Source organism: Xyrauchen texanus, chromosome 35, assembly GCF_025860055.1.
Source record: "Xyrauchen texanus isolate HMW12.3.18 chromosome 35, RBS_HiC_50CHRs, whole genome shotgun sequence".
NCBI classification, from domain to species: domain Eukaryota; kingdom Metazoa; phylum Chordata; class Actinopteri; order Cypriniformes; family Catostomidae; genus Xyrauchen; species Xyrauchen texanus.
This window is the reverse complement of record NC_068310.1, coordinates 11,436,254-11,464,211: the sequence shown is the minus strand read 5'-3', so window position 1 is coordinate 11,464,211 and position 27,958 is coordinate 11,436,254. Positions and strand designations below refer to the sequence as shown.

At 40.5% G+C, this 27,958-nt stretch overlaps 1 protein-coding gene across 1 annotated transcript in view; it reads left to right on the top strand.

The window, feature by feature from the left end:
- The window catches only part of LOC127629008 (sterile alpha motif domain-containing protein 10-like), a 128,538-nt gene that overhangs the window by 63,546 nt on the left and 37,034 nt on the right, over nt 1–27,958 (top strand). Inside the window, exons 2-3 of the mRNA XM_052106016.1 lie at nt 898–1,076; nt 17,681–17,849. Coding sequence (XP_051961976.1) covers nt 898–1,076; nt 17,681–17,849 — 348 coding nt within the window. The remainder of the gene's footprint in view (nt 1–897; nt 1,077–17,680; nt 17,850–27,958) is intronic.

The following is a 27,958-nucleotide window of genomic DNA, read 5'->3' as shown; positions in this document are numbered from 1 at the left end:
GTTGCTCTGTGTCTATAATCCAATCAGCCAGCTGTTACAGCGCTGCATTCACGCACACGTGTGGAGGAATATAAAAACTCACCAGAATAAACGAGAAAAACTCCCACGGTAAGTAGAAAGGCTTACAATTGATAAAGAGTGCTTCCAAAATAGGACAGCATATCTTTTTAACATTGTTACATACTGTATGTACACCAACTTTCATTGATATAAAAGCATGTTCCACCGCCTCTCGTTTTCTCTGTTAACTCTGCAATGGGATCCACTCTGAACAGCTGAAAGCCAGACAGATGTAATGCGCTGTTCGTAATGGCTTCACTCAGCAAGGTTTCTGTGAAGCACAAGGCAGCAGAGTTTTAAAAGTCCTTGTTTGTATGGGTGAGGAGATGTAGTTAATCTGTTTCGTTATGGAGAGAGTGGAGATTCACTAGATGATTGCTCGGCAGTGCTGTTCGAAATCCCCGCTGTCAGAACTTGGCCAGCACGCCGGCTTGCTTCCCTTGCCTGTGTCTCATGGTGCGCTTAAACATCACAGCTTTGTCTCTGACTAAAATGTCCAACAAAATATCTGAATTGTCCAAAACTGGGAAAAGATTGACAAAGATATGTGCTGCAGAATGTCCAGCAGTTCGTCCCTGGTAAAACTGATTGGAAAAAATGACTAAACATAGGACAAACAAACAAAACCAATAAAATAATTTAAAGAGCTGCAAACCGAGGCTGCCAAGGCCGTGGTGCCATTTTGTAGAATCTGATTAACACAATGTAATGACACGATTTAGAATTCAAGAATATTCTTGATGATTTTGATGTAACAATGAAAATATTCCTTTGTAATAAATGCTGCGATCTATTACAGTCTTCAACATGTCTCTCTACTATCTGTGTTGTCCACAGCTGCATCCAGCTTCAGCTTCTGTCGGACTGCACTGGAGCACACGGTCTCATCAGGAGAGTTAAACTATCAGCTGCCACGGATGGCTGGGGGAAACCTTACCTGGTATGAGGGCAGAGGACAGAGGGTGACAAGGAGGACTGTCAAACTGCTACAGCAGCCGGGCACAGAGGGAATACAGGTACATGATAATATACAATAAAGAACAATACTCTTGGTTTTAACAATACACAGGAATATCAGTGCATAAAATAGTCTTGTTGTAAAGCCCTTTTAGCACTGAAAAATATTTATGAAAATAGTTCTGCTGGTGAAATTGGTCTGTTATTACTTAAATTCATTCAACTGCCCCCAGCGGCTGAAGCTGGAAGTGTTTTTGAGGTAAAACAACCCTCTACAAACATGTTGGAGAAAGAATCCCCATTGGCTAGTAAATTTTAGTTTTTACTCACCAGACTTTTGACTAAATGTCATGTAACTAAAAACTGAAAAAGATATTAACAAACCAAGAAGGGGTATCTTCACATACATTTTATGTACTGTATAGTATTCATTATATGTAACTTCACACAATATAGTATGCAGGATTGTACATTTGTTTTGTATTTCACTTTTCATAATTTTAATCACATTTTAGCTTTCTTCTAAATTTACAAATTTCACGTTCTTTCAATTCATACGATGTCATGAAATTGCATTTTTAATAATGATACAAGCTGTTGCCTCTATTTGAAATTTCATACACATTTTTGGTTACCTAAGAAAGTACAAAGTAATGTTAGGTAACTACATGTACTGTACTTAATATGGGTTATATTTATGGTTGGGGTTATGTTTAGGGTTAGTACCTAATAATTACTGTAGTTGTTGCAATTATATAGTATGTAAATGTAGAACAGTACTGTAAAATAATGTGCTACCACATTTTTTTACAAAATATTTACAAGGTTGGAACCTAATAATTAACATAGAATTACTCGCATAACAATTAGACTATAATTGTATCATTACAATTTATAATTACATTCTAAAAAATATAATTTAAGTGCTACTATATCAACAAAACAATGAAAAAAATGACCAAACCCCTTCATAGATGCAGCATCAGCCTATTTGTTAAATTATTTAATATTTTGTGTTTTCTGGAGTTAAAATATTTCATAATGTATGATTGTGCCTTTAAATATTTATGTATTTACACAATGTTTTGTATGAACTTGTTTGATTTACATAAAGTTTACATTGACATGAATAACAAGCACTAAAGCGATACTGTCTCTTTAAGAGAACTGCTCCGCAAGCAAGTGTTTACAGTTGAATTAGGGCAGCGCACAGTAACGAGAGAGAAGTTGCAGTTGTTTATACCTCATCCATGAAATGTGTTATTAGAATGTTTATTTTTAACTTTTTGATAAGAAAAAAAAACCTGCTCTTGATATCTGATATTATAGCTTGTCATTATCTGAGCCATTAAGCGTGAATCAGATTAAGCTTGAGCTAAAATGTCTCATAATGCGTATGGTATTCTATTAGCAGACACAAATTAGAGCCGCTTGTGAAATTAATTATTCCCTCTTTCGATGCATCAACCTTGAGAGTCGACTTTATTTTCATAATAAAATATTTACACCTTTTCAGTTACAATTCAGATGCCTTGAATTGTAACAACTAAATTTGATTAGTGTGTTCTTTACACTCTGTTATGTTGTGAATAATTGATTTGAAATGAGTAATTAAAAAAATACTCTTTTATAGTGTGTCCTCTTAAAACAAAGGCATAGTAGAGTAGCTGGCAATAGTGTGATTTATTTATTTTTATGTTTAATATCTTAGTTCTGGATAATTGTTAACAATGATAAAATGGTTTTGTGGTGTTTTGAGAATCACTTTATATAGAACGGATTATATGCCTCTTTTCTTATCTGAGGATTGGCTCAGAATTGCATGAGAGCTCTCTCTCTCTCTCTCTCTCTCTCTCTCTCTCTCTCTCTCTCTCTCTCTCTCCCGTGTGTGTGTGTGCGTGTGAATAAAAGAAGGTAATTTGCACATAAGTAAACACACACACACACACACACACACACACACACACACACACACACACACACACACACACACACACACACAAACAGATAAATAATAAACTGTCAAAATTTAAGGTTATGACAACCAGAATGAAGGGTAAAAAGTTGAATCTCACAAAACCTGTAAAGAACATACTTGTGTTATAATTCCGCAAAAGCAAAATATTAAATATTTATATTTTACTTAAGGAAAATTATGTCAATTTGTAGGACAATTACAGTTTTTTTTTCAATCGGATACACACTGTGACTGAAGCAATTCCCCAATGCATCAATTTCTCTTGCTAATGTGCCAGAAACATATACCCATTCTACAAAATGGTTAACACTTTTTACCTGCTCCCACACAATTTGCGGTTCTCATGCATTCTATTAGCAAAACTCTTCACACAACTTTCAGAAGTCCATCACAGTTGTCATTGTGAATACACCTGCTCCAAATCTAAAACCAAAGGAGTCAAACAAACAAAAATCAATGAGATAGTGCGGCAAACACATCTCACCCGTGCAAACATAATCAACTAAAACTGAATACTTCACTGACTTAAATATATAAAAGTCAAACAATTGCTCATTGAAACATAAAAAACATGGACCAACAAAAAGCATGAGGAGGTAGAGGAAGATAAAGATGCAGATGAGTAAAAGATTAACCATGGTATGAGCTTTAGGGAAGCTGGACAGAGAGTGCTGCCACATCTAAATTGTTATAACGTAGCGAGAATAAATAGGACATTTCGAACTGACAACAGGTAAGTTGTTGGTTACAGATATTTCTTACAGTATTTTATATTTGCCCAATACTTTGCTTTCCTATGTATGGGAAACCCAACTTGTTCACCTTTATAGAGTTGAAAAAAGACCATCAAATAATGGAAAAAGAATCGCCTGTTCACCCCAAATCAAGAAGTTCAAATTGTCAATATGGTGTTGGCCAATACTGTAAAGATTTCACCATTTTTTTTTGGCTTCTTTTTTGCAGTACATGGCCATGTTTTTCTTTCAAAAAGATGACATTAAATACATTGAGAATTGAGTATGCAGTAAATACAGTACATTGAGAAATGAAAGTTCTGTTTTTGAAGTGTCAGACAATGGTTTTGTGTTGTTGTTTTTTGTAATCTGAGTAACATTTATTTTGTGTAAACTGATGCTTAATGTGTGCAACATGAATGCTTTTTTGAGTGTGATTCTGACTGGATAATTTAGTTTTGAATGCTGTGGGAAAAGTTTTCTGCAAATAGTGAGTTTTTTCTTGTGTGCGTAAGAAAGCTTTTTGTGGTATTTTATAATGGTATGTAGTTTGAGGAAATGTGTCAATGATTGTCCAATTAAAAAAAATTAATGTGGAAAAAACAAAATGTAGTTTACTATTTGTAAAGTATCTATGCATTATGGTTGTAGGGTACAACAGGGCTAAAAGCACACCTTAAGGAAAATTAGCTTTTTTTCTGGTCCCAAAGTATATCAAGATTCAAGAAATAAACTTATTTGTATTGAATCACCTTAAATTTTTTTCTTTTTGAAAAAGACAAAGAAGTATTTTGTCTCAAAATAAAGTAGCAAATTTACAGGATATTCATTAGCTACATAAATTTACAACATTTAAATTTTTTTTTAAATAATTAATACATTATCAAATTTCATGAATCCGCTCCTCAGAGGGGGGTTATGTTACAATCCCTGGTTGTGTGCCCCATGTTTTACGTGTCGCCGTCACCATGCTCCGCCTACCACAGCTCCGCCTCCAGAGCCTCCCATGGCTCCACCTTCCTCGGCTCCGCCTCCAGAGCCTCCCTTAGCTCCGCCTCCTGAGCCTGCTACGACATCGCCTCCAGAGCCTCCCTCAGCTCCGCCTCCTGAGCCTCCCACGGCTCCACCTCCTGAGACTCCCTCGGCTCTGCCTCCCGAGCCTTCCATGGCTCCGCCTCCTGAGCCTCCCTCAGCTCTGCCTCCTGAGCCTTCCACGTCTCCGCCGACCACGGCTCTGCCTCCTGAGCCACCCAGAACCATCCATGTCTCCACCTACCTCGGCTCCGCCCTCGGAGTTCCCCATGGCTGTGGTCCTGAGGCTGACTCCCAGACCTCCCAAACCTGTCCTGTGGCAAACTCCCAGGCCTCCAGACCCTGTCCCTGTCCTGAGGCCGACTCCCAGACCTCCCAAACCTGTCCTGTGGCCAACTCCCATGCCTCCAGACCCTGTCCCTGTCCTGTGGCCGCCTCCCAGACCTCCTGAACCTGTCCTTGTCCTGTGGCCGACTCCCAGGCCTCCAGACCCTGTCCTTGCCCTGTGGCCAGCTCCCAGGCCTCCTGAACCTGTCCCTGTCCTGTGGCCGCCTCCCAGGCCTCCTGAACCTGTCCTTGTCCTGTGGCCGCCTCCCAGGCCTCCAGACCCTGTCCTTGCCCTGTGGCCAGCTCCCAGGCCTCCTGAACCTGTCCCTGTCCTGTGGCCGCCTCCCAGGCCTCCTGAACCTGTCCTTGTCCTGTGGCCGCCTCCCAGGCCTCCTGAACCTGTCCTTGCCCCGTGGCCAGCTCCCAAGCCACCTGACCCAGTCCCCGTCTTGTGCTCCCCGTGGACTGCCTGCCTGCCCTCTGTGCCCCCGTGGACTGCCTGCCTGCCCTCTGTGCCTCCTTGGACTGCCTGTCTGCCCCTTGTGCCCTCTTGGACTGTCTGGTTGCCCCTTGTGCCCCCTTGGACTGTCTGGTTTCCCTGTGTGCGCTCCTTGGTCTGCCTGACCCCCAATCCTTGGATGATTTTGTTTAGTTTTTTGTGTATTTTTTGTTCTGTTTCAGGAGTGTCTGGAATCCGCTCCTCAGAGGGGGGTTATGTTACGATCCCTGGTTGTGTGCCCCGTGTTTTCCGTGTCGCCGTCACCATGATTCCCGACCTTCATCACTGTGTCATTGTTCTCACCTGATTGTCGTTTGTTATCATCATTTCTCTGTGTATTTAAACCTTGCTGTTCCTCCATTCCCTTGTCGTTCATTGTTCTGACTGTTCTGATGTTTGCCCCATGTTCTGATGTTTGCTCTGTTGCCTGTCTTACCATGTTCATCCTGCCGTGTTCATCCAGTCTGTGTACCTTCGATGTTTTCATGTTTTAGTTTCAGTTTTCCCCCCGTGGATGTTTCATTTGTTCCTGTTTGTCGTGTTTTCACTATTGTTCAATAAACCCACTTATAGATCCTCACTCCCCGTCTGCCTCCGCCTGCTTGTCATAACAGGTACCTTTAGCCCTGCTTTACCCTATTTGTTTTACTGAATTTAATTTCTGCTGATTATATGAAAATAATTTTACAAAGCAAAAATAGTCCTGAACATGGTTGTAAGGGTCCTAAAAATAAGGTAACCTAAAAAGGGTCCTTCCTTCATGACAATATGAATTATATATATATATATATATATATATATATATATATATATACAGTATATACACTACGGGTCAAAAGTCTTGACTGAAATGCTTGCCATGATTTTAAAAATCTTTTGATCTGAAGGCATGTTTGAAATTATTTTTGTAGACAAAAAAAGTATTTTGCCACAATATTCATTTATTTAATTATAAAACTAAAATGTAATATAAAAAAAAGTTTTTGAAATTGATGACATGGACCAAATAATAAAGAAAAGAAGCCAATAAGTGCCCAACATATATACAGTATATACTGATCAGCCGCAACATTAAAACCACTTACAGGTGAAGTGAATATCATTTATTATCTCATTACAATGGCACCTGTCAAGGGGTGGGATATATTAGGCAGCAAGTGAACAGTCAGTTCTTGAATTTCATGTATTGGAAGCAGGAAAAATGGGCAAGCATCATGATCGGAGCGAATTTGACAAGGGCCAAATTGTTATGGCTAGAAGACTGGGTCAGGGCATCTCCAAAATGGCAGGTCTTGTGGGGTGTTCCTGCTATACAGTGGCTATTACCTACCAAAAGTGGTCCAAGGAAGGTCAACCGGTGAATCAGTAACATGAGAAAGGTGTCAGTACACACACAGAGCATTGCAGATTGCTGCGGATGGGGCTTCGTAGCCACAGACTGGTCAGAGTTCCCATGCTGACACCGGTCCACCATCAAAAGAAACTACAATGGGCATGTGAGCATCAGAACTGGACCATGGAACAATGGAATAAGGTGGCCTGGTCTGAATCACAGTTTTCTTTTAGATCATGTGGACAGCCGAGTGTTTGTGCAACGTTTACCTGGGGGAGATATGGCAGCAGGCTCCAGCTCACCAATGGACAGAGAGAGAAAGAGAGCACAAACTCAACACTTACTGAGTGTTTCCATGAGTGTTTAAAAAACGTTTCTTTTTTTATCTGATTGAGTGTTTGAATCTACATGAACAGACTGTGTTCAGAACCTGAGGTAGAGAAATAAAAGTTTTGCCTGCACTGCTTCGTTGCCTCCTGACTCCTCCATTGCCCAAGAGAACAGAACTTGTTACACTGTTGCTGAAACCCGGGAACTTTGGAGGACGACAACATCATGGAATCTTCAACGCTAGGCGAAATTATCAAATCCCTCACCAAGCCCTCATAGAGGTACACATGGAAAAGGAACAGCAGTTCCAACTCTTGCTCCAGACCCAAGCAGATGACCAGCAGGTGTTCCGGAGCCTACTCGACAGAGATGGGGCTGGTGCTGCGACCCCCAAAGCCCACTTCCCACATGAACCTCATGAAGTTGGGGCCAGACGATGATTAAGAGGCCTACCTAGACCTGTTTGAAAGGACTGCTGAGGGGTGGAAGTCGCTTGTTGCCATTACTCTCTGGGGAGGCACAGCTAGCAGCCCAACAATTTCCTGCCGCCAGCCTCATCAATTACCCCGACCTCAAAAAAACCATCCTGCAGCGGGTCGGTTATTGTCCAGAGCAAATAGTCTTTCTCTCTCTCTCTCTCTCTCTCTCTCTCTCTCTCTCTCTCTCACTCTCCTGCATCTCAAACAACCCCCCCACCACCACCGGTAAGTCTTCATGGTGATATGCATTGGTGGATTCAGGATGTTCTCAAACCTCTATTCACCAATGCTTGGTGCAAGACAGGGCATTGGGCACGGATAAACGGGTAAGGATGCGGTGTGTGCACGAGGATATTCATAGGTAGCCAGTGGTTACCATTGAGATACTATTCAGGGGGAAAAGGTATAGAGAAGAGGCCATGGTAAATTCATGCCTCACCCATCCATGGGAACAAATTGGCCAGGTTTTAAGAATCTATTAAGGGAAATATGTGTGGAAGATCCTGTAGAATGTTGTCCCAGTGTGTGACGTGCGATTCTATGGCTGGAGAGGCAGTTCCAAGGCCGTCAATGTATGCTCCACGTCATGATGATGTAGGGGAGGGAGTTCCCATCCTCAGGGGATTCACTGAGGATGATTTCGCTCTAGTGGAGTTTCAGGAGAAGTCTTTGAAGCACGCGTTTGACCAAGTGAGAGTTATCGATGGTCAACAACTCCGGCTTGACTTCGCACTCATTCCTGTATTTTTCTATCATCAAAGATTGGTTGTATCGAGTGACGCAGGATACTCAAACGAAATAAAATACAACCCATATGTTATTACCAGAGAGCCGTCGGGAAACCCTTTTCCAGGCGGCTCACCATAATCCTATTAAAATGATGTAAAAATTTTTACAGTGTAGATTAAAACTAAGGTTACTGAGATGACTGGAGTCGTCATCTAATGCGAGTGGTTATGATTTCAAACATGTGTTTCAATATTACAATTCATTTATTTTGGAGTAAAACTTTTTTAATTAGAAAAAAAGATTAGTGAGTGCACCTTTGAAGATTTGTACCCCCTACCCCTGCAGTCAATTCAGCAGAGTCAAAACTACATAGAGTAAATTATCAGTACTAAATATGAGTCATAAAAATGTTTCCCCTATTTCCCATTTGTAATTACACCAGTTTGAAGACAATTAACGCTCTCACTGCCAAAATATTTCTTCTGTGAGGTGCTAACTTCATTATATTCAGTTAGAAATCATACATGCATATTATATCATATCACTGATGGCCATTTGAGAAATAATCTATTATTATGTACTGTAGAATGTTGTGTAATTGTATTGCCCAGTTAAGCAGTTATTGATACAGCCAGCCCTTCTGTCTAATTGACTGTCCCACAAGCCCAATATGTAATTAAATTACAACATAATAATGGAACTATTTGGTGGTCATCAATCCATCATTACCAGATCATATTCTGAGATTAAACTTCCATTTCACATGGCTGCAATTGGCAGGGAATATGGATAGAGTCCAGTGTGACAAAATTACGTCCTTTGGAATATGTTATGTTGTACCCGATCAAACAAGGCTTATCTCACAGGGCCAGTCCTGGCATGAAAATTAGTTTTGCTGATTGGATTTGTGTGAAATATAATCTTCATTTATTGCATTTGGATGAAGACCAGTGAGGGTATGATTAGGGATAAACTTTTGTTAGACCAACATGAGTATGAGTGTCATTTTGTTGTTGGCAAGATTGTCAAGGATAGAAATAATTATGAAAACTATGACCATGACTAATGAATGATGTACGAAAATGATCTTGCAAACAGCTTATTTAATTGTCTACAACATGTTGTCTTTTGTCTTTTTGCAACTCATTATGGTCTAAAACAAATTTTTCAAGTCACTCAGGACTTCAAAAGTCACAGGACATTTAGAGTGACTTTTTATCATCTCAGCTGATTAAAGCAATCTTGTGTGGATAAGGAAACTGAGGGGCAAAAACATGTGGAACAGTCTTTTGGTGCAAAGCCCTGGCTGTTTTAACAACCTGTCTACACCAGGCATATCTGATGACATGCAACCGCAACAGGAAAAGTCTGTCTACACTGGACGCATCACAGTAAACATTCTAAATGACATGCAGAGACATGCATGAACCAATCAGCTGTGAGACATGAAAATAGACTTGAGCAATGGTTAAATAGGTGAATAACCTGTATCATACTTTATTTTTTATGCTAATCCACTGCTATAAAAATTTACTTATTATATAATTATTGTTACTATGTTGTTTTTGTTGCTAAAACTGTGTTTACATGTGGTTTAAAACCAAAGATGAATTCAGTTAGTAGACCAGAGATCAGAAAAAAATTAAATAATTAATTCATAACAAATAAAGATCCACATGTATGATATTTGTAAAATAAGTACAATCATTTTAGACAGACGGGTTAATAAAGGAACACAGAGTTGCTCTGCAATGCGTCAGAAGTAGAACGGGGCATCTACTGTTGGCAAGATGTAGCGCAACACATCCAGTGTAGACAGCATCATTGATTATAATGGAATTATTTGCCTTTGACGTGACGCTCACATACGATGTGGACAGGATGTCATTCACATAGCAGTTGCTGTTCAACTTTATATTATATAACACCAATTATACAACGGTTAGTTCTGGATGTCAAATCTAACTGGAAGAACGATGTTCCAAGAGTGCTTGTCCCACAGCATTGGGACGCTTCACTATACTGTAAAAAAGAAATTGTGAGGTAACATACAAAATTTACTTTGTGTGTTAATATATTGACAGGTTTTTACTCTATTTAAAAATATAATTTAATCTGACTTAATTCACCTAAAAAAATGTGTTTACACCTTCAAAAGTTGTATGGGTTAGATAAAGAAGAAATGGATCCTTGAGGAAACAATTGCAGATTGCCAAAAGAAACATTGTTCTGATTTTTCTTTTTTTAAAGTGACACGAGAACATGTGGAAGTGAACGAGCTCAATTAGAATTGATGCTGACTATAACCCTGGAGTTGCGAGTTCGAATCCAGGGCATGCTGAGTGACACCAGCCAGGTCTCCTAAGCAATCAAAATGGCCCTGTTGCTAGGGAGGGAAGAGTCACATGGGGTAGCCTCCTTGTGATCGCGATTAAGTTGTTCTCGCTCTCAATGGGGCGTGTGGTAAGTTGTTCGTGGATCGCAGAGAGTAGCATGAATCTCCGCATGCTGTGAGTCTCCATGGTGTCATGCACAGCGAGCCACGTGATAAGATTCGCAGATTGACTGTCTCAGAATTGGAGGCAACTAAGACTTGTCCTTTACCACCCAGATTGAGGTGAGTAACTGGGCCATCACAAGGACCTACTAAATAGTGGGAATTGGGCAATCCAAATTGGGGAGAAAAAGGGGAATAAAAAAAACTAAACACTGATTCGTCTATGAACGAAACACCACTAGTTCCAGTCCAGAGAATAAGAGCAGAGTTGTGCTTGATGTTTTGGATTTTTTGGGGGATAAATTCCAAAAATGCGTAAACGAACTGGCCAATTTTTTGCCTAAATTGCAAGTTATGTATTAAATATTTAGTATTATTTACTTGCTCACAACTGTGCTGTTTTTGTTTGTGTCACACTAACAACATCACTCTTGATTGTGTGATATTGCTTAGTTAAAGATTGTGCCCAACAAATGTCAGCTCCTACAACATTGAACATTGTGTTTCTGTATTTTCAAATCATCATGGAAGAAGTCATTTGTCAAATGTGATAGAGAAGAGCAGTATAACCAGCCGCATATCCTGACACATGGTTTCATGTTATTGCATAATTTCTTTACTTAATCGGGTGCTAAAATAATGCAGACAGTGCATGCAGCTATGCTATCAATGCTACAAGTCATCATTTTCATTTGTATAGTGCTTTTCACAACACACATCGTTTCAAAGCAGCTTTACACAAAATCATGCTTTAACAGAAAATGAAGCTGTAATATCTATAAAGTCTTAGAGTGATCATTGTGCAGTTTGATAAAATATAATTGAAAATTGTGTATAAAAATAAATAAATAAATAAATAAATAAATAAGTAAATAATAATTGTATTTAGAACTGCAGTGAGCAAGACGAAGGCAACTGTGACAAGGAACACAAAACTAATTTTGTACGTAATAAATACAAATAAATTATTAATACGACATTTAAAAGGTAGCCAATGTAGCAACCTTTAAATGGGGCTAATATGGTCATATTTCTTGGTTCTAGTCAGCACTCTGGATGCTGCATTTTGAACCAATTACCAAAGTAGCTCTTAAATTCAAACAATGCTATCAGCAGTCATAGATGAATTCTCAATAAATTCCCCCAATATTCTTGACTTTGAGGTAAAGTTTATTTTTAAATAAAGGGTGTCAGTGCAAAGTCTCATACTGATGACAACATGGAGAGAAAAGCGTGAGAGACTCTCTACAGGAGAACTGTCTGTTGCATCCACAGGTACAATAGAAGCCGGTGCACAGACAGATATTGTTTAGCATACAGCAGGATTAGTTCATTAAATCAGAGCTGTGAAGGGGCTACCTGAGATTGACCTCTAGATTTGTTTAGTTTCCTCATTACTGTGAAGGTTATCGACCCTATCAACTGCACAAAACTATTTACCAAAGCACACAGATTACCAAAATTCTGCAAACTTGGCCAGCCCATCCTAATAAGGCAAAATGGCTCAATCTTTTTCAGATCAACATAAAATTCTCAGTCAATCTTGGTGCAATTAACAAATTCCATATGTCCGCAAAGATGATATGAATTGTGAGATGGCTGTTTCCATGGATAACTGAACAGATGTTGTGGTTATAGTTTGGAACCCCATAATGAATGCAGTCCAGCATTTGGAGTCTCTTATCACTAAGTTCTCACCAGGCTAAACGGTATAATACAGTTCTAATGCATGTAAGCTCTCCTGGAGTTGAGCAGAGGATAGTGACTGTGAAGCCAGTCAGAGAAATGGAGAGACAGCAAAGAAAAAAAAAAGACAATTTTGAAGGGTGACATAGATAGTTGAAATGTAACTATATAGGCGGAAAAGGCTGTTCAGCGATACAAACAAAATTATTATTATTTTTTTTTTTTACCTAATTCATATTGACAAGAGTGTCCATATCTAGTTAATCTTATCAGAATAACAAAATATTACATTCTGTAGCTGTGCTTTGATACCTGCAAGCCTCACTAGTACATGCAGCATTTGTAAGTCCTATCCTGACAGCTGCTTCTACTTTAAACATTAAAGCTGCTACATGACTGCATGTTTCTCCAATACTGGATTTGAAAGGAGGAGAAATGTGTAAGCTGTGATATACAATTTTTCACCATAGTACAGACGCCATTGAAAGTCTCACACTGAACACAATTGAATTGGTACAACAGTCACTACATTTTCAATAAATAAATAAATAAGAACACTGATCAATGAAGACTTACCCGGCTTTGCAGTCACAGTGTGCAGTGATTATTTCGCCGTTCTCTTTGGCGATCACCCACGGGAGATGCGAATCACGCTGTGACTCTGCTTGGCCAGGTCTAACCTCTGCTTTTAGCACGATCACTGCTTTCTGTTTGGCAGAAAAGATCGGCCCAACTTTTCGAGAAACAAAATAATCATAGGCCTCCAGACTTTTGAAAGCCTTTAATCTTTCATGAGTGAAGGGTCCAGCGGTTTCTATTAAATAAGAATAAATGTCTCCCCAGCAGATTGGTGGCCAAGACACGGGCGAGTCGGACCAACGTTTTTTGTCATCCCAAATCTCATATGGGCTTTGAATAACTTCGATTTTGTCACAATACATCAATAAATTTTGAGCTTCTCTCCAAACCTCCTCCGGTCTTCAGATGTTAAAGTGCTTATATATTGTGGATTTCGCCCGCTAACTCTCTTGAAAGTGCTCGTCGCGTATTTACAGCCCGCCATACTGTTTGTTTTGTTGCCACACAACCACTCGCGCATGCGTACAAAGATGTCAACAAAGATCATCCTATAGAGGAGGTACAATGACAATAAAGGAAAGAATAACAGATTGAGAGGATGTAGGAAGAATGAGATTATGACTAGAGATTAGTGGTTCCCAACCCTGTTCCTGGAGGCCCCTCAGCTCTACACATATTTAATATATCTCCCTAATCAAACACACCTGATTCAACTGATTCAAGATTTTCTGAGTTGAAGGGGCCTCCAGGAACAGGGTTTTGAACCATTTTAACTAATGTACTTACAGGAATATTAAAGTATTTACCAACTGAACCAAATTTAACTGAACTAAACTGAATGTATTTGAACTGAGCTAAACTAAACTGATGTGAACTAAATTTAATTGAATTTCAATACAGTAAATTGAACTGAACTGAGACAGGGAGGTGCACATCAGGCTGAAAGGAAAGCAGCTGCTAAACTAAATTGAACTGAACTTATCTGAACTAAATTGAATTGACTTAAACTGAACTGTACTAATCTGAACTAAAATGAATTGAACTAAATTCTACTGAACTAAAAAGAACTGAATTGAAGGGAGCATCAGAGAAAATTAATTTATTTACTGAATTGAACTTAGTTGAAAAGTACAAAATGTAACTGAACTAAATTAGAATTGAACTAAACTGAATTAAAGGAATTTCAGTTCAGAACAGGGAGGAACTAGTGCTGGTGTCAGGTTCACTTCTGGAGCCAAGGCTCCAAATCTCTGAAAAGAAAAGTGAGAAAGAGAGTCAACAATCAGTTTTTTTGAGCCTGGAATGTGTTCTAGTTTGATTATAAATTGGTTATGTATGGAGATCCAAATTAGGCACCTTAGACATAGCAACAATTCTGGCAAATAGGATCTGCCTTTGTTAATGTAATGGATGGTGGCTTGGTTGTCGCAGTGGACTACAATACTTAAGTTGTCCATTCCGACCCCCAGAGGGAGGCTGCTACCACTATGGGGTAAAGTTCGGACAGGGTGGAAGATGCAGAGTTGGGGGGAGGGGGGGTTGATTTTGAAAGCTTAAGCTATGTTACCTGCCTACTTTTTTGATAATTTGGATTGCTTGATCGACGTTGTGGTGGCAGAGAGAGCATTCGTCAATTGAAATCAGACTTTTTATGCTAGGGGGTGTGGCCCGTCATGGGGGGCTAAGATGTTTTTAGTTGTCGACAACTTTGTGTTCGGTGAGGGTTGATTGCAAATTATGGTAGATATTTGTGGTAGGTAGACTCTCTAACCCGGGGTTGAAACTAGACAATAAGAATTAGGAGATAGACTTGTCTGGATAGTGAGACGATTCTTTGGCTAATGCAGGAATGATGACAGGAGTGCCCAGGTACTTTTCAAATTTTTTTTTTATTGAGGATTTTTTAACAGGGCATATGGAGCAAGTGTGAGCTCCACCACAGAAGTTGCAGATGCGTTTCGTTCTGGAAATATACGGTTTCGCAAATACTTTTATTAAATGGATTAAGTTAGTTTATAGCGGCGATACAAGCAAATTGATTAATTTCAGATTATTTTACTCTGGATAGGGGCACATGGCAAGGTTGCACTATTTTCCCATTGAAACCATCAGTAGCCGTGATTAGGAAGGAGGATGATTTTCCAGGGGTGATGTAGTAGGGCATTATGTATTTGGGCATTTTATTCCCAGCAAAATTGTCTGATTTGTTCATTTTGACACTTTAATAAAAAAGTTTTTGAGAGATGTGGGCAGGTGGGCTTCATTACATTTATCTATGATTGGGAAGGTTAATGTTATTAGAATGTTATTCCAAAATTCAACTACCTGCTGCAGTCTCCCCCTGTAGATGTCCCCCTCTCTTATTTCAAGCAATTTAATAGCATAGCAAAGACCTTTATTTGAGTGGTAAACATCCCAAATTACATAGACTACCCCGGGCTAGGCCTACCCAAGTGTTTGTTTTATTATTATGCATTTGGTCTCAGACATTTGGCTCATTGGTCACTTTCACCTGAGAGTGTGCTGAGGTCCAGGAATTTTGGTTGAAGGTTCAAAGTTTTGTGTGTGACGTGTTGGGCATTCAGGTTTCATTTTGCCCTACACTCTGTGTTTTGGATATATACTGTATGTACTTGGGTATATATATATATATATATACATTATTTATTTATATTTTTTTCTGTGTGTGTGTGTGTACTTATGTGAGACCACAGAGTTGTTAGTTGGGGTCGGGTGGGGTGGTTGATTGGGAAGGGGTAGTATTGGGAGTTAAATGCTGATTTATTGTATATATGTTTTGTTTTCTTTGTCTTCTTTGAATCAATAAAAAATGTATTCTTAAAAAAAAAACTGTTATGAGTTCTTTGGCAGTGTTGTGTTCAGGATTATTCATATGAATGTTGAAATCCCCAGCAATAACAAAACAGTCAAATTTAGAGGAAGTTGCTGATAACAGTTCTTTAAAATCATCAACAAAGGCTGGAGAGTATTTTGGAGGCCTATAATATATATATATATATATATATATATATATATATATATATATATATATATATATATATATATATATATGTAACGCTTACTTCCCATGAGCTCTCGGTTCTTTTACCGTAAATATTCTTATATAACTGTATTTAATATAAAGTACACCCTCAAATTACAATTTATATCACAGTTATTAGTCAAGAGATATTTTCAACAACAACCCTCATATATTACACTTATGTTAACAAATTATTCTAACATAGTGCTATTATTTATTAACCCTATTTAACACAGGGTTACATATATATATAAACTACCTTGCTTTGCAGGGCTCCCTTGTGGTTAGGGGGCCAAAAGCGGCCACTTATAATGCTTATAGCTAGAAATGACCCTGTTGCAGACAGGGTAAAGTTTGGAGAGGTTGAGCTGTTATCAGTTGTTTGTTGTTCACCAAGAGCAGATGAAGGACGATGTGTGCCCTGGCTTTGGCAGCGGCCGGAGAGCTCTCTCTGAGAGAGAGCGATCTGGGCCATCAGGCTTTGTTGGTTGTGGAGGCAGACATTTTTTTGGATGGTATTTGGACGCTTGCAGCAAAGGAGTGGTTGAACTTTCTTCCAGAATACATTAGTTCCTATGTATTCTATGAGAGAAAGTATTTCTGCGTATCTGTCAAAATACCACATGTACATTGAGTTGAGTGCTTCAGTGCATTACGCAGTGTGCAGTAAGTTACAATGCCAGATTTGTGCTGCCATAAGTGTGTGCGTGTGTTTTAGGTTTTGGGGTAGGGTTAGGGGATAGAGTATAAAGTTTGTACAGTATAAAAACCATTATGTCTGTGGAAACTCCCCATAAAACATGGAAACCCAACCTGTGTGTGTGTGTGTGTGTGTGTGTGTGTTTGTGTGTGTGTGTGAGCGTGTATTTATCACTTTGTGGGGACCAAATGTCCCCATAAGGATAGTAAAACCCGAAATTTTTGACCTTGTGGGGACATTTTGTCGGTCCCCATGAGGAAAACAGCTTATAAATCATACTAAATTATGTTTTTTGAAAATGTAAAAATGCAGAAAGTTTTCTGTGAGGGTTAGGTTTAGGGGTAGGGTTAGGTTTAGGCGATAGAATATAAAGTTTGTACAGTATAAAAACCATTATATCTATGGAAAGTCCCCATAAAACATGGAAACACAACATGTGTGTGTGTGTGTGTGTGTGTGTGTGTGTGTGTGTGTGTGTGTGTGTGTGTGTGTGTGATGTCCAATGTGTAATAGATCAGTTCCCCTCTGCAGGTCGGCATTGAGTGAGACATGACTTGACTTTCATTAAGATATCTACACTAAGTTGCATGTGATGTTGAATTTAGTTCTTCTAGTTTTAAAAACTAGTGGGGTCAAATTATGTGGGCGTTCATGCATAATTTTTAAACTGGTTTCAGTGGAGATGGTGATGAAATAGATGTCTCCCTGTCTCCACAGATCCAGCCAGGTGAGCCCTTCACTGTGTACCACACCAGCCCGACGCTCTCTAGCTTATGTAAACCCGTGGTGCTGTGGACCCAGCAGGACGTGTGCAAGTGGCTGAAGAAACACTGTCCACACAACTATCTGACCTATGTGGAGGCCTTCTCTCATCACGCCATCACAGGTACAAAACAACTCTCTATATGACAAACAATGAAAAATTGTTAACCTTAAAATGTGCTTTTTGTGGTAACATCTAAACTGACTGGTTTAAAAAGTCAAAAGTATTATTTAACATCTGTGAATCAATCGGACTACATTATGTTACACCAACAGAACACATTTAAGTAAGATCAAATAAAAATAGCTTTTTTAGGTAACACCCTTAATGCAGCTTGATCTCATGAAAATAACATTACCATTGCAAAATGTTTACAAAACTAAATTATGTGCTTCATTATATGTTTTGCTGCAGTTTTCCAGTTAAATGTCCAGCAGGGTGCCCCAAAAGCAAGTGAAATGGTGTCATAATTAGATGAGGTTTTTAAGGTGAATAATAGATGGAGGTTTTAATGAGTAAAACATACCTCCCTAACCTAAAACCTTAACCTGAATCTAATCAATAATGTTCTAAATTAAAATATAAGGTGAACAAAACAGACATCCATACCCTAAACCAAAACCTAAATGATTGCGTCCTATCATTGTCCTATCACATGTCACTTCTATGACACTTTTGTCTCACATGTGAATAGTGCAAAAAACAAGTGTTTATAAAGCAGTCGCATTTGAATAGACACGACTCTAGACTCAACATAAAATGACTTCAGACTTGACTCGACTCAACAAAAAGAACTTGTGAATATTTAAAAAACAAGTTTTTAACCTTAACTATTAATATCTTAAAGGAAGAATTTGTGTTTTATTTGTATGGTTTTATTACAGCTGCTTCACATCTCCTCATGTGTCATGATCGATCGTACCTTTTTCATAGAATACAATTATGTATTTCTGCGTAAACCCAGAAATGTAATAAGAGTCCCATGAAATATTGCGGCACCTGCCGTGCCATATGTACTCACATTTGGTTTTGCCCTCAGAAGCAGAAACTTCAGGAAGAACACATCCTAAAAGGTTAGTCACATTAATTAACTCTCAAGCAATCATCTCTCTCTCTCTGTGTGTGTGTGTGTGTGTGTGTGTGTGTGTGTGTGTGTGTGTGTGTGTGTGTGTGTGTGTGTGTGTGTGTGTGTGTGAGAGATTTGTCCCGTATTTTAGTGTCTTGTAATCAGGACGCGTACATTTTTTTGTGGACATTTTGTCAAAATTATACCAATGATATTGCATCACATTGCATTGCATATGTCAGATAGCATTGCTTGTGTGAGCTTTCTGAGCCTTGTTGAACTGACCATGAGAAAACTGTGGCACTTTTATTACAAAAAACAGTACAGTATAAGTTAATTAAGTCTGTGAAACCATAAAATAAAATGAAATAAATAAAATACAATTTTAAAAGTTCAGGTAGAATCATTAGTATCACAGATTTATCAAAGAGCATACATTTATAATTTTTAAGTAGAGTATTATAATAAAAACATAAAAGTTAAAGAGACTTGAGTCTCGAATCAGACTCGTGATGAAAGACTCATGACTTTATTCAGACAACAGCTTAAAGACTTCAGACTTGACTCGGACTTCAGATGAAAGACTCAAGAACATCTCTGTTATAAAGTCATAATCAGCCATTGTAGTCATGATTTGTGTGAAAGTGAATAAAAAGCAATTGTTGTATCACCTCTAATGTTCATTTCACCATAAAACTGTGGCGAAACATAGAACATGGCACGTAAAACTCAGTTTGCTAAAATTTAGTTGTAGTAACATTCATTCTATGCCACTAGGTTGCCTTTATGACATCACAAATACAACACAGCTCTCATTATGAAATACTGTAGCACACATATTATAAAATCACAGGTTAACACAGCTCTCTTTATGACATAGTAACATGGTATTACATTGTGCAGCAGATATAGTACATTCACTTTCAAAATACCTCTCTCTTTATGGCATAGCACACACTTCATGCCATCACAGATACAGAATGTAAATTGGTACTTGATTTGCTTAGAATTACATTTTCATCAAAACACACAATAAGTATCATAATTGTTCTTCGACACAACATCGAAGTGAGCGACAGATGGGGAACTGATTGTCTGTGTGACATATCATGTGATGGCACTTAAATGGAATTTTATTGAAAGGAGATGTTTGTGTACATTTCCTTGTGATCGTGGCAGCAGTAATTAATCAAATGTTGATCAAATAATGGTTAAGAGTGCTATAACCTGGCATGTTTTCAGAAGCGAGATGTTGTTGAGCACACATTCTGAATTTTAAAGAGGTGATTCAGGTGCCTGGATCATAGCAGTGCTGCTGTACAGTCCAGTTAAGTGGAATAAATTGCAATAGTGTGTAGACCACATCCTGCCAAAGGGGAGGTCCACATGTGGCAATACGACACATGGACTCACCAGCCGCACATGGAAGAGGGACCTGAGTTCTGCTGGAAACCACGGTTTGTCATTGTTGTGTGTTAAATAAGTCCTTGTAGGAATGCACATATCCTAACAGAAACTGATATATGATGTCTATTAAAGACGCATCTTTTTAAAGATGTCTTTCTGCCTTTGTGTAGTTCCTGGATGCGGCAGATATCTCTCCGCTTCTGACGGTCATAAGAGCTGCCTCGTGTGTCTGGGCTGTGATCACACGCAAGCAGCATTTTATGAATGGTTCATGTTCTCATTGCGAGAACATAACCATGGCAACGTTGTGGTCGCAGCTTTCTTTCCTCAGAGAGAAAGCCACTTCAGCTTTCCACTTCCCCGCAACACACCTCCTTCTTACGTGATTGGGGCTGGTGCAGCTGCTGTTGAAGTCAATTTGGGGAGTGCAGCGGGCTTGGTTTCACCAGGTAAATCCCCACGAACCACCCGCCCGCCAACACGCTCGTTTGCTTCCGTCCGGGTCCAACGCAAGACCGGCTCGATGTCTCCCTCGGACCCCGCAAACTGGATGATGATTTCGCCGCTGCATCGGAGAATGTCACAGCGGCGTCTGATGCTGATGACTCAACTGGGCTGCCACCTTCAGGTCTCCACGTCGAGTCTGAGCCTGACGCAAAGGTGTCCTATGTTTACATGGCCCTCCTGCTAGTCCACCAGGCCAAGGCACTTAAAGATCTGCACGTGGGTAGTCCTGATCCTGATGTGCTGCAGGAACTGTGCTCGACGACCGACCGATGCCCACACTCGTGGTCCAGGAATGACATCTGTGGCTGAACCTGGTTGAGATGCCGGACCCCAACAGGTCTACTGTTGGGGTCCCGGGCGACACCGTTGAAGACTTTGAGTTGAAGAATTTGAGCAGACTTGAGAAGTCTTCGGCAGTGAGGAAGCAGGAAGCTCTGTCTGCTCGCCGAAGGCATCCCCCTGCGGCTTCTAAACAACAGCCAGCTCCGCTTAAACTTGGGCCCAGTTCTCAGCCCCAGCGTAGAGCTCCACGCAGGAAGCTGATGCCCCTGTCTCACGAACCACCACCGGGACCCAGAAGGCTCCCAAGCATTCCTGAGGCGATTAAACCAAGGAGCGAGATGGCCGCTACGGAGTTGGTATCTGGACCACTCGGTGGAAGGCCGGGAGGGAAATCTCTTGCAGCGGCAGACCTGAAGGATGTGTACTTTCACATCTCACTTTTACCTCGGCACAGACCCATCCTATGGCTCGTGGCCTGACGTACCAGTACCAGGTCCTCCCCTTCGGCAATTTCCTGTCCCCTCGCATCTTCACGAAGATCACAGAGGCCGCCGTTGCCCCGCTAAGGGAAGTGGATATCCACGTACTTGATTTCCTCAATAACTGGCTGATTCTAGCTCACTCTCTGGAGTCTCTGTGCGCCAGGTGCTCAGGCAACTCAGACGTATCTTAATGACAGTTCACCTCACCAACGAGCGCACACAGTCGGTGCTGAAATGCCTCACCTTGTTCATGCCAGACACAGCGGTTCCTCTAAAACAATTACAGAGGCTCCTGGGGCATATGGAATCCTCCGCGGTGGTCATGCTGCTGGGGTTGATGCATATGAGACCACTTCAGCACTGGCTTTAGACTCGAGTCCCGAGATGGGCATGGCGCCACGGCACATACCGTGTGTTCATCACCCCCGTCTGCCGCCAGATTTTCAATCCTTGGACAGACATCTGTTTTCTGCAGACAGGAGTCCCCCTACAGCAGGTGTCCCGACGTGTTCTGGACACCACAGACACCTCCAAACAGGGTTGTGGTGCTGTGTGCAATGGGCATGCAGCCACTGGTGCCTGGACGGGACCCCGGCTGGGTTGGAACATCAACTGCCTAGAGTTGCTGGCTGTAATTCTTACCCTGCAGAGGTTTCTCCCACTACTTCGTGGCAAGCACATCTTGATTTGTTCAGACAGCACCACCCCGATAGCGTACATAAATCACCAAGGCAGCGTGCGCTCTCGTCACATGTTGCAACTCACCCGCCATCTCCTCCTTTGGAACCAACAGCGACTCAGGTCGTTGCACGTCACTCATATCCCAGGCAACCTCAACTTGGCAGTGGATGCGCTTCTCAGATCTCACACACCCTCCCTGGCGAATTCCCCTGAGGAAGGACCTTCTTTCTCAGGGACGGGGCACTACCTGGCATCTAAACCCAGACCTCTGGAACCTCCACAACTGGCCCCTGGATGGGATGCGGAAGAGCTAAGTGGTCTACCACCTGCTGTTGTAGACACGATCAACCAAGCCATAGCTCCCTCTACCATGCAACTTTACACCCTGAAGTGGTGCTTGTTCACAAATTGGTGTTCTTCCTGATCTGAAGACCCGCAGAGATGCGCAGTCGGGTCAGTGCTCTTTTTTTCTGTAGGAGAGGCTGGAGGGGAGGCTGTCCCCCTCCACCTTGAAGGTTTATGTAGCCGCTGTATCGTCTCACCACGACGCAGTGGACGGTAAGTCCAAAGGGAAGCACGATCTGATCATTAGGTTCCTTAGAGGTGCCCGGAGGCTGAACCCTCCCAGGCCATGCCTGTTCCCCTCATAGGATATATCCATGGTCCCCTAGAATCAGTCGAGCTCAGAGCCCTCTCCCAGAAGACGGCCCTCCTGATTGTGCTTGCTTTCATCAAGAGGGTTGGGGACCTGCAAGCATTCTCTGTCAGCGACACTTGCCTGGAGTTCGGTCCGGCAGACACCCATGTCGTCCTAAGACCTCAACTGGGCTACACGCCCAAGGTTCCTATGACCCCCTTAAGGGACCAGGTAGTGAACCTGCAAGCGCTGCCTCAGAAGGAGGTAGACCCAGCCTTATAATTGCTGTGTTCAGTGCATGCACGGAACGTTGAGTGAGCGACAGGTGGGGAATGTCTAGGTTAATGTTGTAACCTCCGTTCCCTGACGGAGGGAGCGAGACATTGTGTCCCCCCGGCCACGACACTGAACCAAATCACTGTAATGGCCGAACCTTATTCTTGGCTCCTCAGTGCAAAACCTGACTAAACAGATGCCCGATTCCCTCCTTTCATACCCGTATGTCCAGGGGAGGGACATGCAAATTCTGTCTGCCAATTTCTCATTGGTCTTTTTTCAAGTTCAGAGGTAACCGAGGCAATCAATAAAGACCCCTAGTGTTGCTTCATTCGACACAACGCCTCGTTCCCTCCATCAGGGAATGGAGGTTACAACAGTAACCTAGACATTCTGACACTGCATCAAGACATTTTCAAGTTTTTTTTCACCAAATGTTTTATTATCATTTTCATTTATTATTGGGAAGAGCAAAATCAAATAACTTCACATGCAGAACATACAACTCACAAACAAAAATAAAGCATACAGTATCTTACATTTCGCCATAGCTCTTCCATTCATATTTTTAAACACACAATAATTATTTATAAAGGAATACATGAAAGAGTTAAAAAAAACAAATGAAACATTAACCAAACAAAGGTAGGTAGATGAATATTGCAAAAATATTTGTCTTACAAAGTAAAAGCATGAGAGTAGTATATACAGTAAATTTTGACCAATATTTTAGTTATCTTTTACTATTAATTCATAAAAAATTAAAAATTAATTTAAGAGTATATTTTTAAGATTTACAAATTTAATTTTAATGACAAAATTACATCGTTGAATTTTTAACAAAATTACATTAATAAAACTTTAAATACTATTTTTGTGAAGATTGCTCAATTTAATTTGATGGCATTTATAATTGAAATGTGAAAATCGTAAAATATTTTTTTCAGTGTATGATGGAGTCTGTCTGTGGAAGTGCTGATCTATGAAATGTCAAAACAGAATTGGCAACTACTTGAGATTTTCAAGTAAATGTAACAATTAATACTGCCAGGATCATATTCTGGGTCTATTTTCCTAACATAAATTTAAATGTGATTATAGTATTTAGTATGACATTCATTCTTTTTGGTCAGTTCATGATCACAAATGAACATGACATGGTTAACTTTGTCCTTACACCTGCCAGAATACACAAACTCAAAGAATAACATCTGATTCACACATACACCATAAGCGGGGCATGAGCAATGCTGTCGCATTGAACTTTTACATTGGCTGTGTCTCTTCTGCGAGACAGAGCTGCTTCTGTGTACAGAAAATAAAGTTATCTCTGGGTTCCTATGGCAAATATATACACTCACCTAAAGGATTATTAGGAACACCATACTAATACTGTGTTTGACCCCCTTTCGCCTTCAGAACTGCCTTAATTCTACGTGGCATTGATTCAACAAGGTGCTGAAAGCATTCTTTAGAAATGTTGGCCCATATTGATAGGATAGCATCTTGCAGTTGATGGAGATTTGTGGGATGCACATCCAGGGCACGAGCTCCGTTCCACCACATCCCAAAGATGCTCTATTGGGTTGAGATCTGGTGACTGTGGGGGCCATTTTAGTACAGTGAACTCATTGTCATGTTCAAGAAACCAATTTGAAATGATTCGAGCTTTGTGACATGGTGCATTATCCTGCTGGAAGTAGCCATCAGAGGATGGGTACATGGTGGCCATAAAGGGATGGACATGGTCAGAAACAATGCTCAGGTAGGCCGTGGCATTTAAACGATGCCCAATTGGCAGTAAGGGGCCTAAAGTGTGCCAAGAAAACATCCCCCACACCATTACACCACCACCACCAGTTTTGGTAACAAAGCATGATGGATCCATGTTCTCATTCTGTTTACGCCAAATTCTGACTCTACCATCTGAATGTCTCAACAGAAATCGAGACTCATCAGACCAGGCAACATTTTTTCAGTCTTCAACTGTCCAATTTTGGTGAGCTCTTGCAAATTGTAGCCTCTTTTTCCTATTTGTAGTGGAGATGAGTGGTACCCGGTGGGGTCTTCTGCTGGTGTAGCCCATCCGCCTCAAGGTTGTGCGTGTTGTGGATCACAAATGCTTTGCTGCATACTTCGGTTGTAACGAGTGGTTATTTCAGGCAAAGTTGCTCTTCTATCAGCTTGAATCAGTCGGCCCATTCTCCTCTGACCTCTAGCATCAACAAGGCATTTTCAGCCCACAGGACTGCCGCATACTGGATGTTTTTCCTTTTCACACCATTCTTTGTAAACCCTAGAAATGGTTGTGTGTGAAAATCCCAGTAACTGAGCAGATTGTGAAATACTCAGACCGGCCCGTCTGGCACCAACAACCATGCCACGCTCAAAATTGCTTAAATCACCTTTCTTTCCCATTCTGACATTCAGTTTGGAGTATATATATATATACACACTCACCTAAAGGATTATTAGGAACACCTGTTCAATTTCTCATTAATGCAATTATCTAATCAACCAATCACATGGCAGTTGCTTCAATGCATTTAGGGGTGTGGTCCTGGTCAAGACAATCTCCTGAACTCCAAACTGAATGTCAGAATGGGAAAGAAAGGTGATTTAAGCAATTTTGAGCGTGGCATGGTTGTTGGTGCCAGACGGGCCGGTCTGAGTATTTCACAATCTGCTCAGTTAACTGGGATTTTCAAGCACAACCATTTCTAGGGTTAACAAAGAATGGTGTGAAAAGGGAAAAACATCCAGTATGCGGCAGTCCTGTGGGCGAAAATGCCTTGTTGATGCTAGAGGTCAGAGGAGAATGGTCCGACTGATTCAAGCTGATAGAAGAGCAACTTTGCCTGAAATAACCACTCGTTACAACCGAGGTATGCAGGAAAGCATTTGTGAAGCCACAACACGCACAACCTTGAGGCGGATGGGCTACAACAGCAGAAGACCCCACCGGGTACCACTCATCTCCACTACAAATAGGAAAAAGAGGCTACAATTTGCAAGAGCTCACCAAAATTGGACAGTTGAACACTGGAAAAATGTCGCCTGGTCTGATGAGTCTCGATTTCTGTTGAGACATTCAGATAGTAGAGTCAGAATTTGGCGTAAACAGAATGAGAACATGGATCCATCATGCCTTGTTACCACTGTGCAGGCTGGTGGTGGTGGTGTAATGGTGTGGGGAATGTTTTCTTGGCACACTTTAGGCCCCTTAGTGCCAATTGGGCATCGTTTAAATGCCACGGCCTACCTGAGCATTGTTTCTGACCATGTCCATCCCTTTATGGCCACCATGTACCCATCCTCTGATGGCAACTTCCAGCAGGATAATGCACCATGTCACAAAGCTCGAATCATTTCAAATTGGTTTCTTGAACATGACAATGAGTTCACTGTACTAAAATGGCCCCCCACAGTCACCAGATCTCAACCCAATAGAGCATCTTTGGGATGTGGTGGAACGGGAGCTTCGTGCCCTGGATGTGCATCCCACAAATCTCCATCAACTGCAAGCAGCTATCCTATCAATATGGGCCAACATTTCTAAAGAATGCTTTCAGCACCTTGTTGAATCAATGCCACGTAGAATTAAGGCAGTTCTGAAGGCGAAAGGGGGTCAAACACAGTATTAGTATGGTGTTCCTAAATTCCTGTCTAGCCAATCAGTGCAAAGTGTGTGCTTCAGGAGAGATTTGATGGATACATGGCTTGTGCTATTTTTTATGGTTTTAAGGATTGCACTGGATTTCATAACCACACATATATATATATATTTGTGTGTGTGTGTGTGACAGGGCGGAGTGCGGTGCCAGGTTGGGATTTTACACACCCTGTCCCTTATTAGGCTAATCAAGCCTCCGAGAGGGATAAAGGCTGACTGCAGACAGTGGTGCGAGAGAGAGAGAGAGAGAGAGAGAGAGAGAGAGAGAGAGAGAAAGGGTTTACAGGCAGCTGTCTGTCATATATGTGTTTTTGTGTCTTTTGGTTAAGTTCTTAATTACATATAATTTATATTGTCAAGCCGGTTCTCACCTCCTCCTTTACCTTAATCTCTTTACAATATACAACAGTTAGTTCCTGTCCTCGAATCTGATCGGGCAAGAGACATTCCATGAGCTCTGATGGTGTGACAGCATCAGCACTCAGACGCTTCACTGTGTGTGTGTATCACTCCGCTTGTGTTCGTGCTGTTCTGAACTAAAGTGTAAGAGTAGTGCATATGTGTTAAGAGTTACTGTATAAGTGTCTCTTATATTTATTTTTTATAAAAAATTTTGACATTCCATATGTTAGCCAGCAGGTGGTGGCAAAAGATAATTTCTGTGTGTAATATTAGCAGTTGACTTGAACCTGTCCGTCATTGTTTACATACAACAACGCTCCGTGATCACTCATATTACTACTACTACTACACAACTACTGCACAGAAACAGCACAAGCCGTGATACTATTTCTGAAGTGACATTTTTTGATTACTAACGAAAGCTTGGACGCATCATTTGTTTTGAACCAGCAACGGCAGATTCTGATCCGTAACGTAATAAAGTAGTTCCATGCATAAATGCTCTTTTTATGACCGTACTCAGTTTTTCCTAATTTAAAATGTTTTACTTGTTCATTGAACTGTTGTATATAAGCAATATCACACTCGCAATTGTGCTATATGGCCCTACATCAGCAATGCTGTGATTTGGCCGTAGGTAATCACAGCCATATTGCACTCTTGCTCATGTGATATTGCTTAAATATATATATATATATATATATATATATATATATATATATATATATATATATATATATATATATATATATTAAGCAATAAATATTATAAATAGCATATATATATATATATATATATATATATATATATATATATATA